This window comes from Nannospalax galili, unplaced genomic scaffold (genome assembly GCF_000622305.1).
Source record: "Nannospalax galili isolate Female #2095 unplaced genomic scaffold, S.galili_v1.0 scaffold393, whole genome shotgun sequence".
Lineage (NCBI taxonomy): Eukaryota > Metazoa > Chordata > Mammalia > Rodentia > Spalacidae > Nannospalax > Nannospalax galili.
Window position 1 is genome coordinate 493,270 of NW_008333371.1, and position 12,391 is coordinate 505,660.

Below are 12,391 nucleotides of genomic sequence, written 5' to 3' on the forward strand. Positions count from 1 at the left end.
ATTAATTAAAGAAATATTACCTAAGTATATTTCAGAATTGAGTTAGTTAACACATTTAGGACTCAATAATTCTCAAGAAAACACCCTTCCTGAAGTATAGTGTATTAGCTACTTTTCTGTTCCTGTGATAAAATACCATGACCAAGGCTGAAGAAAATATTATAGAAACTGAGAAAGATTAATTAAAGAAATATTACCTAAGTATATTTCAGAATTGAGTTAGTTAACACATTTAGGACTCAATAATTCTCAAGAAAACACCCTTCCTGAAGTATAGTGTATTAGCTACTTTTCTGTTCCTGTGATAAAATACCATGACCAAGGCTACTTATAGAAGAAAGTTTATTTGGCTTATGCTTCCAGAGGGATAAGTCCATCATAGTGGGGAGGCATGGTGGCAGAAGTGGCTGGAGCAGAAGCTGAGCACTCATATCATCAGGCACACACAGGAAGCAGGGGTGGGGATCAGGGAGGTCATATACTCCAGAGTCTGCCCCAGTGACATGCTTCCTCCAGCATGATCACACCTCCTAAAGGTTCCATGACCCTCCTCAGACAGCACCACCAACTGACCAAGTGTTCAAATACTTGGGGTCTATGAGTGGGAGACATTCTCGATTCAAACCTTCATATAGTCTGATAACAGAACTGAAAAAAAATCCTCTTTAGAATGTCTCATGCATATGGACACCACATTTGCAAGCATGTTCACTAAAGCACTATTTGGAAAAGAAAAGAATTAGAAACTAAATTGTCCTGCCCAGTAACAAACTGTAGCTAAATTTTTCTTATAGTGGGATATCACAGAGTAGCTAAATGAAACTATAGCTACATATATCAAAAATGTTGAATAAAAACAAAAAGTTCCAGAAAGATAAGTATAGTATAATATAATCTATATAAATTTTAAGCATACATCATACTATGTATTATAAATTGATCTCCAAATGTAATAAAAATACATGGAGATGTTCTCATCACTTTCAGTGTGATGATTACCTATGAGAAAAATGGAGGGAGGTCTGGGATGTGCTTAACTGTATTTCTCTTTAAATTTTTTTATTTATTATTTTTATTTTATGTGTATGAGTATAATGCCTGCATGTGTGTAAGTACACCTATATCATGCAATGCCCGAGGAGGTCAGAAGGAGGTGTTGGATTCTCCCAGAACTGGAGTTGCAGACAGTTGTTAGCTGTCATGTGGATGCTGCAAATTGAACCTGGGTCTTCTGCAAGGATAGCTAGTGCTCTTAACTGCTGAGCCATCTCTCCAGCCCCAACTGTATTTCTTTTTTATGAAGGACAGTTCTGAAGGCAATCTGACAAGTATTATCTCCAGTTTAAATTTGTGTGGGACTCTTCTGATAAATTACATCTGTGTTTTGAGCTATTAATTTTAAAATTAAAGCTACATCATTAGATACTTAGAACAAAAGCAAAGGAGAATTTCAATCAGTGTTGATTGTGGATTGATGTCAAGGAGACAGTCATACCATATTAGCCTTGGACAAATCACTGAGTCCCGAAGCTTGTTTATTTCATTGCAAGTTCCTGACATTAGTTAGCTCCAGAAGAGCTCTAAATTTATCTTAGAAACTCATTGTCAGTCAAGGTAAAAGGCAAGCTTGTTGTGTTTTTTTAATTCTCATCAGTGGATTAAAAGAAACACAAGTTCAGCTGGAATGGGAAGAGAGAATTTTTCTGTCAGTGAATTTTTAAGGGTTTTGGGGGGACGATTCACCAGGGATTTCTCTTATTCCAGCACAAACTCCTCTTCTGAGCAAGTGACATGTTTGCAAATCAAAGAGCTTTGGAAGCTACAGAAAGTGCATTCCTCTGGAAGGGTCTAGAGATGGATCCCCCAGACATGGCAGAGGGGACTGAAGAGAATGCCCTCTCCTTTTTCTTCCCCAGGCATCAACCAGGCACATTCCAGGGTAACAGATATCCCTGTCCTCTTAGAAGAGAAACTGGGTAGAAGTTTCCGTGTCCCTCTTAAAAGCTCAGTCTCTTCATTTTAAGGTTCTTTTCTCCTGTGATACAACATACAAAATGCACAGGTAGCAAAGGACCCTTCTCACACTGTCCTATGGAATTAAAAATAGGGGCGTAACACAAGATAACGCTCTGTTGATGCTTTTACTGTTGTCCCTGACCTAAAATTTGTATGTGGGTGTGTGGAGGTGGTGGTGGGGGGTTCCACAACAAGCTAACTGTTGGCTTGAAAGCCATGTAAAATCTCAGAGCCGTTTGCAGCTCTGATTTAGTAGAAAAGGAAGAAGGGGAAAAACTAGCAAACATGACAGCATGATTTCATAATAGAGAAATATTTTTCAAAAGAAATCTACATCAACTCTCTAAAAACTATGGTTTTGACAAACTACAAGGAAAGAAATAGCAGGGCAAACCATTAAATTTCAAAGAACGTTTCAGAGGAAATCAAGATAATATTCAGCTATTTTCCTTTCCAGTGATATAAAGATACAGAAACAAGGCTTGTAATTCTTAGAGGATCCAGTGGTTAGCAAACACAACCTATTTTTTATTTTCTTAAATATCAAGTATTATAAGGGAGCCATTTATAAATTTTGTTCACAGGGAATTGAAATATCTAATTTTTAGAAATGTAAACTCTTTAAAGAGAAACCCCTACAGAATGGGTGTTTGCCGATTCTGACTATCCTCCATTTTATTTAAGGACTCATTCTTTGTACACCATTCTCGGGTCATGTAGTCTGAATAGGGCTCCAGCTCTAACTCTGGAGATGAAGCAGGGAATCAGTCCTGAGTTAACCAATGCAGCCCATTTCCCTGGTTGCAGGCAGGGACTGAGATGTAAGCTGCCCCCTACCAGTGACCTGAGGAACACTGGCTTAGGATCTCTTTTTTCTGCTGTAATTCAGCTTGTAAGGATAGAGGCCCAAGAAGCAGTTATAAGTCATAGTGGAACCAGGAATGGATAGTCAGTCTAAGAATGGAGAGGATGTTGAAAAAAAACTAAGACATGCAAAGAAAAAGAGAACAGGATGTAAAGGACATTGCTTCTGTATCTGTATGCAACTATGTCTGGAATCTTAACAACCCAAGATTGTTTACATGAATACATCTCTTTTGGTTTAACCCAATTTGAGCATGGTTTTTTTCTCCTTTCAACAAAAGTATTCAAATTATTTCACCCCGGGTTTTGAATGATAGACTTGTGAGATTCTGAATCTTTTTACAGTAAATGTTTAGAATACTTGGACTAATATCCAAATGAAAGTATCCAGAGTTTTGTGCGATAAAGTTTAAAAAGGAAAACAAAAATCAGTCCTGAAATACTTTTAACAGCTGTTTCACTTAACATAGCACAACAGAGGCCCCATGAAGCCATGTAGAAATAAGCTGAAATATTAATGGTTATATCTGAATGAGCTTACTCAATCTATTATGCCAGAGGTTATTGTGGAAACATAACAGTGTTGGAGAAAGGAACAAACACTTCTCTGTTGAACACTTAACAAAAATCAGTCCTGAAATACTTTTAACAGCTGTTTCACTTAACATAGCACAACAGAGGCCCCATGAAGCCATGTAGAAATAAGCTGAAATATTAATGGTTATATCTGAATGAGCTTACTCAATCTATTATGCCAGAGGTTATTGTGGAAACATAACAGTGTTGGAGAAAGGAACAAACACTTCTCTGTTGAACACTTAATATAGAATTTCCTTTAGGTTGACACAAGTAGTCAATTTGCATGCTTGTATTTAATTTGACCTATCTGAAACCAACAGTTTTATATAGCACAATTAAATACGTTAGAGCCAGGCATGGTGGCACAAGTCTTTAATCCAGCACACTGGTGGCAGAGGCAGGTGGATCTCTGTGAGATCTTGGCTAACCTGCTCTTCATAGAGTTCCAGGCCAGCTGGGGCTATAGGGAGACCTTGACTCAAAAAACTTAAAATAATAAAATAATAATATAGAAAAAAGTCCACATTATTTCTCTTCAGACTTCTTTTTTTTTCCTTAAAGTTTTATTTATTTTTATTTTATGTTTATGCGTGTATTGCCTGCATATTAGGTAAGTGAACCTGTGTCATGCAATGCCCCCAGAGGTCAGAAGAGGCTGTCAGATCCCCTGGGACTGGAATTATGGACAGTTGTTAGCTGCCATGTGGGTGCTGGGATTTGAACCTGGGTCTTCTGCAAGAACAGCCAATGTTCTTAACTGCTGAGCCATCTGTCCAGCCCCTCTTCAGACTTTTTTAAACCAGAAGTTATACTATATTGAGAAAAGGCCTAACTATTCATTTCTATTATCAAAATATATGTTTCACATGGAAGACCTAAAATATATTTTTATTTTTAAAATCTTGCATTAAAGCAGTTTTAAAAATGTATTCTGTCACAGTTTTATACATATATAAAAATGCCATCAGTTTCTTTCCCCCTCTCATTGATTCCCTTCTCCAAGTCCCCTCCTACTTCCATGTCTTCTTCCTTTCTTTCTCTTCTCTTCTCTCTCTCTCTCTCTCTCTCTCTCTCTCTCTCTCCTTTCTCTCTCTCATTCTCTTTCTTTTTATTTATTATTTTTCTGGCAGTCCACTGCATTTAACTGCATTTAATTAGGGTTACTTGCATGAGAAGTCAGAGGTTATTTTCCTGAACAAGGGTAGTTTACCTGTGACTATATCTTTGAAGAAAAATGACTCACCATCCCCTCATAGTCATTAACTGCTATAGCTCCACAGGAAGGGGTGGGACTTTATGAGCCCCTCACCTACCCATAATGGAATGTTCATGAGCCCAGTCCTGTGCAGGACTTATATGGGTAGCCACCATTGCTCTGAGCTCATGAGTGCAACAGTCATGTCATGTCCAGAAGAGATAGCCTCACAGCATGCCTTCCCATCCTCCAGCTCCTACATTCTTTCCACCCTCTCTTCCATGATGTTCCCTGAGGTTTGGAGTAGGTGATACAGATGTCCCATTTAGGACTGAGCACTCAACAGTCACTTATTCTCAGCATGCTGATCAGTCATGAATTTCATCTCTTAAAGCAGTTTCTTTAAATCTCATGCAAATGCAATATTTGCTTACTTGCACATTGTATAGGGGTTGCCTTGGTGAGTTAACTTCTCTCAGCAGACAGTGAGATATGTGCCTTAGCTCTAAGAGTCTACATGCCAGCTGTGGCTGCAGAAGTTTAGCCAGATTTGGAGGAGCTGGATATGCTGTTTAATCCTTGAATTAATGTTCCCCGGTTGATGCTGGCTATAGTGAGAGCTGTTCTGATTTTGGATGTTTTATTCACTGGTTCCTTTTTCTGCAAAATAAACCTTTGAAAAGTATCTGATATGTGATTCTATATATACTACATTATTAAAATTCACTTCTAGCAGAGACTAAGTATGTTGTTACATCATGCATGGTATCTTATATATACTCAGTGTCCAACAAACACACTCCCATACAACTCAATGACCCTCCCCCAATAAAGCTTTTATATGAATACATTAATTTTTCCTTAAGATAAATGTCCAAAATTGAATTAACCAACTGAAAGAATTTTTTATGTCTTTCTCTCTGAGTTTACATCATTTTTGCATTGATTTTTAGAGGCTGCTTTCAAAAATATTATCTTTTCTTCTTTCTTTACTTGTGGCTTGTACATGCTCGGCAAGTTCTTTGCCACTGAACTGTATTTTCACCTTCTTTTTACTTTTTACTTTGAGAAAGGGTGTCATTAAGCTGCCGAAGCTGGGCTTGAACTCACTCCATAGTTGGGAACTTCCTGCCTCAACCTCATGAGTAGCTGGGAACACAGGCCTGTACCACTAGGCTCAGCTGGAAACAAGAATTCTTCTTTAAGCATAATTCAATATTTGAATTATTCCAACAATAATACCTACTTAAAACTGCTACAAATATTTTATAAGTTTACTTTAAAATATGTAAATGATTAAACAGAGCATATATTATTAAGCATGTCTATAATTTAAAGAAAATGAAATTAAATACCCTATATATTAATCACTAAGCTTGAAAAAACTTTACATCTCAAAACTTCAGAAATTCTATAAATTTCTAACAAAACAGTAGCATTACCAAATCATGTGACATCTGGTTCCTTCTCTATCTTACCCAGTAGTATATTACTGAAAAATTGCATTAAGTGTGTTTAGACTGCATTCCAGGCAAAAGATAAGTTTTCATTGTTAAGTAATTTGGGGGGTGATCTGGCCTTTTAGTATATAACTTTGGAAAAAGTACTGATTTAAGCATTAGCTACCAATGATCAACCTGGAGCCTGTAAATATTTGTTCAGCCTAAATGTATAAGTACAAAATATCTGTTAAATGGTATTTTTTAACCTATAGTAAACATATATTTACCCAAGAGCAAACAAGCTATATATTTACTTTTAAAACCTGAATGTTTTCCTTGAAACAACTTTATTACTGTCATTTGTCATCAGATTTCAGTATTTCTCTTACTGTTCAGCATTTTTCATTAGAAACAACTGAAAGCTGTTCTAGTTTGTCAGTAAGGATGCATTTTTTCACCATTTGGTGTCCTGATGTGTTCTGTTCTGTTAACTTTTCTGAAAAGCCCATTAGCCCACAGGTTATGTCACTCCTCCTAGTCAACAGCAACAGTGGAAAGTGCCATCTCAGTAGTGGACTGCTGAATTTGCTACAATCCTGAGTCACTTAGAGGAAAGCAGTCTAAAAGTAGAACAAGCAAAATAACAGGAAGGTGCAATCACTTGGTATTATTTTCTACCCTGGCTGTGGTTATGAGGACAGCCAAGAGAAAGTAATGTTGCTTGCAGTATCTGAAACTCCAGCACCTGCTGATGCCATTTCTCTTGTGACTGTGATGCTGACCCCTCCCAACTCCTAGGAAATGTGAAATAACTAGCATTAATTTGGTTTTCACAATTTACTTATGCTTTCCCTCATTTTATTTTTTAAAGATTTATATTTATTTTTAATTATGTGAGCTTGTGTATGTGCATATGAGTACAGGTGCCCATAGAGGTCAGAAGAGGGTACTGGATTCCCCTGGAACTGGAGTTACAAATGGCTGTGAGCCACCAAGTAGGTGCTGGGAACTGAACCTGAGTCCTGTGCAAGAGTCATCTCTCCAGCCCCTATTCTGTAAGTTTCATTATATAATCTGTTTCTTCTGTTTTTTTCTGTGTGTGTGTGTGTGTTTGTTTGTTTGTTTGTTATACAGTCTTGCTCTCTAGGCCAGGCTGACCTCAAACTAGTTATGTAGCCCCTACTGGGCTCAAACTCCAGACCCTCCTTCCTCAGCCTCCTGAGTGCTGGGATTACAAACATATACCATCATGCCTGATGTTCTTTACAAAGTCTTGGCCTGTGTTCACTGACTGTTTACATCTGCTTCTCTTAAGTAAAATTGATTAATTTTTCCAAACACAAATCAATCCATCCAATCTTTCCTGTTTTTTACACTTTCTAATTTTTATCTTTCTATAAAAATGCTTATTATAATCGATAATCTGATAACCCCAAGTCTCATTTAAGGCTCACATAGTTTAAGTTGATCAAAGCATAGCATTTGTTGAAAATAGCATTATTTCATGGGGGCATACATTGCAGTAATGGCATTATGAACTGTCATCATGAACTCTTGACTATGATCTTTGTTTCTTTCCAGTCCTCAGTTGTTACAATTTGATCATTGAGTTGCCCTGCATGGTTTTTCAAAACTTTACTTTTTTAAAGAAAAATACTTTCCCATATAACTTTGAAAGAATTGTTACTTCCAAAAACAAAGTTCCTGACCACTTTTCTCTTCTCCCCAACAAACTCTGGAATTAGTTCTTTCCCAGGAAGGCTTCCTCTCTGCCTTTGAGAAGATGATATAGGAAAGCAAACCCATGCACCGGGATGCATGTGTGGTAGTCATCCTGGGCTCTGGGAACATGAACATACCAAAGAGCAGTTGCCTGCATTTTAGAGGCAGAATGAGATTTCAGCTGTACAAAACAGTCACCAATTCATGATTGTTTCAAACCACTGTTATTTTCAGTGAGTGACTTTACTAGTTCTAATAGGAAAAATGTTTAAAAATGTTTAAAAAAAGTGTTTAAATGTTTAGATGCCACTTTCTCCCTTTCCTCATTATCTGTACTATATTTTCTTACCAACCATATACATGAATTTAAATATTGACCCCAAATTTTTAAATTTTTCTTTCCTTTGGGTCTTCACTGAAGCATCCTGGGACTGGTTGCAGGCACAATTGTAGATGGTCCTCTTTGCCCTGATCATCCTCATCATCTGAGCTGCACAAATGCCAGAAAAGAAATCCTGCCTGGCCTCAGCCCCACAACTCAGAAACACCCAGAGGCACACAGAGGTTGCTTACCAAAAGAAATTCAGCTTCGGTCAGTAAGATGACTTCAGGAATCCTGCTCCACCTTTCCCCATTTGACCTTCGCTGTTTGAATACACATGCATTCTCCTTTTCTTTTCTTTTTTCTTTTCTTTTCTTTTCTTTTCTTTATTCCCCTTAGAGCCCTTCCCATTTCTTTGTTGCCAGCAGTTTTAATGCTGAACTCTGGTTTCTATTACCTCAGCGTTTCACTATCCTCTATCTAAAAAAACAGCCTGTCAGCAAATCTTATTCAGTTCTTTCTTTGAATCATCCCAGAATTTGGCCACTTCTCACCACCACCTCCCCGCATCCTTTTGTACTTAAATACCACCATCATCTCTTCTCCAAATTAGTGAATTAGCCATCTGTATTAGTCAGGGTTCTCCAAATAAACAGAACCAGTAGAATGAATATGTATAGAGATTTATCAGCTTAGCTCACAGGATAGAGTCGGAGTAGTCCAACAATGGCTGCACCACACTGGAGAGGCTGAGACTCTGTAGTCGCTCAATCCACAAGGCTGGATGTCTCAGTAGTCCCAATCCCATGCTGAAGATCTGACAAATTCCAAAATATCAGCTAGTCTTCAGTCTACAGCAGCAAGATGAACTCACCAGCGAGAGAGAAGGCAAGCCGCAAAAAGCCCCGCGTTCTCCTCTGCCTTGGTCTTTTACACCGGCTGCCATCAGAAGGTAGCACCCACATTTAGGGTGTGTCTTCCGGCTTTAGATGATCCAATCAAGAAGATCTCTTTCATTTCAGTTACTCTCAGATCCAATCAAGTTGACACCCAGGATTAGCCATCACACCATCTAAATGCTTGTCTCCTTTCAGCCTTTCTTATTTTCATTCTTTCAACAACACATAAGCCAGAATGATCCAGTTAAAACCCATGCCAGATCGAATCTTACATTGGCTCAACTGCCGTTGAACTTGGTGTGAAAGCAAAGCAGGTACAAACGCCACAGAGACTGTGGCTTTACTCTGACCTTTCTATCTTCTCCCCCTTTCCCTTTTCAATAGTTGTGGAATTTCATCAAGAATGTTCTGTGAAAGTTGAACTTGTTCTCGTCAGATTCAGACAAAACCAGAGCAAGTAAGTTATGAATAGGGAGGGCTCTTGACTGGCCTGTCTGAGGTAAGTACTTTCTTGAGGAATTCCTAAAGGCTCAGGCGAGGTTCCTTCTCACCATACACACACCCTATGCTTTATACACTTCACCCAAATGAATTGATTTGTGTTAACCAAGTCTATTCTTTGACATTTTTAAACTCTTTTATTTTTATGTATGTGAATGTTTTGCCTGCATGTATATAAGTGCACCTCTGTCGCGCAATGACTACAGAGGCCAGAAGGCATCGGGTCTCCTGGAGCTGGAGTTATAGATACTTTTTAGTTGCCATGTGGGTGTTGGGAGTCAAACCCAGGTCCTCTGCAAGAACAACTGATGACCCTAACCACTGATCTTAACCAGCCCCTACACTTTGACATTTTATACACTGCAATAATTCAGATAAAATGCTCTTTGACAGAACACCTGCCACCCATAGCACCTCCACCAAGGTCTCTATGACCTTGGTCTCTATGACCACCTCAGGTCTCTATGACCAGTGGACCTTGTTACGTAAGAAGCTAACACGAACCTCTCATGTTTGCTTTCAGAGTGTTCCTCTTGCCCTTTTTGACGACGTCTGTAGTTTTCTATGGCATATGCATTCCCATTGCTGTGCTTTGATATTCCCAAATAAATATCATTATTCTTTGGAGAATCTCCTTCTGTTTGTTATCCTGGTTGACTGCTACCCAAGCTATACCATTTAAGCTTCAAAATTAGCTCCCTCACTGCCTTCAAATCTGAATTAAAGAAGTATTTCTCAGCCAAGTGTGCTAGTGCACACCTTTAATCCCAGCACTTGGGAGGCAGAGGCAGGCAGATCCCTGTAAGATGGAGGCCAGCCTGGTCCACATAGCGAGTTCCAGGCCAAGTGGGGCTATGGGGAGATCCTGTCTCAAGAAGACAAAAAAAAAAAAAAAGAATTATTTCTCACCAGAGCTGTCTTAATCACTCTACTTCAAACAATCAGTTGCTCTTCTGATTCCTACATCCCTGCCTCATTTCCTTGCTCTGCTATATGCTTCCCCATCACTTATAATGGCATACTACACAGTTCATTTCCCTTGTTTTTAGATGTGATGAGGATATAAGATTCTAGCAGCTGTGCTTTACATCTATTTGGCACACTTATGGTTTCCCCAGGGTCTATGTTAATGTCTGATCTGTAGCAGGGACTCTATAAACATTTTTCAGAATGAATGAATGAATGAATGGTATCAGAAAATATAACAAATATTGAGAAATATTAGAGCTATATACCAAATATTCAATTAACAACCACCCAGGAAGTTTTTAGTTCACAATATATTGTGTAGCTTTCAGAATGGTGATACTGTACCATAATAAACAATTCACCAAACATAAAAATATAATTGATTAAAACAAGTCCTAGTCTCATTATATTTCAACACCACAATAGCATTAAAAGTAACTAATAGACATCATTGGTATATCTTTAATAATTTTGTCTCACATGTAAAACAAAACAAAGAATTCAGAAAAGAATATTTAAATGTAAAAACGTTAATTTTTTTTGGCCTGGGTCATGGCATTCTGACCTCTGTCTATAACTTCTAATATTGTAGTATGCAAAACATCAGAAAATATACAATCAACTTTCATAATGAAAACTCAGAAAACATGACTGAATGAAAAAAGATTTCTAGCATTCCAGTAAAGATTATCAGGATTAAAAATTTTAGTTCCCTAACTGTAAATATCCATTGTTTAAATACAAAGGTTTACAATTTTAAAATTCTTGTATGAAACCCATTTCAATTACTATTTACTAAGGAACTAGATACTAAAAGTATTGGGATCTGGTTGGGACACAGGGTGTATATATTGGAGAACCTCAAAAGTCAGTACCTCAAGCCAGGATTCCACAGTTGATTTCTCTAGCCTAAAAAGAAAAACTGTATTTGAAATCTTTATCCATAAAGGACTACTTCATAGCCATCATTCTGGGTATATTCCTCCATAAAAATTGTACCACCAATCCCACCAGATCTTTTCTTCTTCTTCTTCTTCTTCTTCTTCTTCTTCTTCTTCTTCTTCTCCTTCTCCTTCTCCTTCTCCTTCTCCTCCTCCTCCTCCTCCTCCTCCCCCTCCTCCTCCCCTTCCCCCCCCCCCTCCTCCCTCTCCTCCCTCTCCCCCCCTCTTCTTTGGAGCTTTCAAACCTTATTCTGCCCTGCTCACCTGACCAATACCAGCATGCTGTCCAACCACTGTTCATCCAGAACCCACACTTCAGTATCATTCTTCTTTAAAGTCTAGATCCCCCAAATGGAGAGGAGCTACTTCCTCTGTTAGCCTAGGGTCAGAATTATGAACTAACTAGCTCCAATGCCAGCTCAACCTCATGGTTCAAACAGGATTGGTATATCCCCTGAACTGTGACTCAGTGCATTTCAGTGAATGAGCAGGAGGAGGGGATTTAGAGGTCAAAAGTACAGACTTAATGATAAGTTCCTCCACACATTCCCATATCCATTCATTTCAGCAGCCTTGGGACTATGCATTATGCTGAAAATTTACAAAGATAGCACCTGCAACCTAAACTGTAAAAAATCATCTGGTTAGCCAATGAACATTAGCAATGCTTTCTGGGTAATTCCTTACTGAAAAGCAAACAGCTCCAAATGTGTTATATTGTCCTATAACTGTTAAAGTTCCTTTCCAGGGGCTGGAGAGATGGCTCATCAGTTAAGAGCACTGACTGCTCTTGCAGAGGACCCGGGTTCGATTCTCAGAGCCCACACGGTGGCTACGAACCATCCTTAACTCCAGTTCCAGGGGAATCCGAAGCCCTCTTCTGACCTCCGCGGCATTGCATGACATGAGTGCACTCACATACATGCAGGCAATACACTCAT

The 12,391-nt window shown here is 38.5% G+C and overlaps 1 protein-coding gene across 1 annotated transcript in view; it reads right to left on the minus strand.

The window, feature by feature from the left end:
• Spata9 (spermatogenesis associated 9) overlaps positions 1-12,391 on the minus strand; it is a 42,069-nt gene that overhangs the window by 22,468 nt on the left and 7,210 nt on the right. The window contains 2 exon segments of the mRNA XM_017796881.2: positions 5,089-5,200; positions 5,202-5,353. Coding sequence (XP_017652370.1) covers positions 5,089-5,200; positions 5,202-5,353 — 264 coding nt within the window.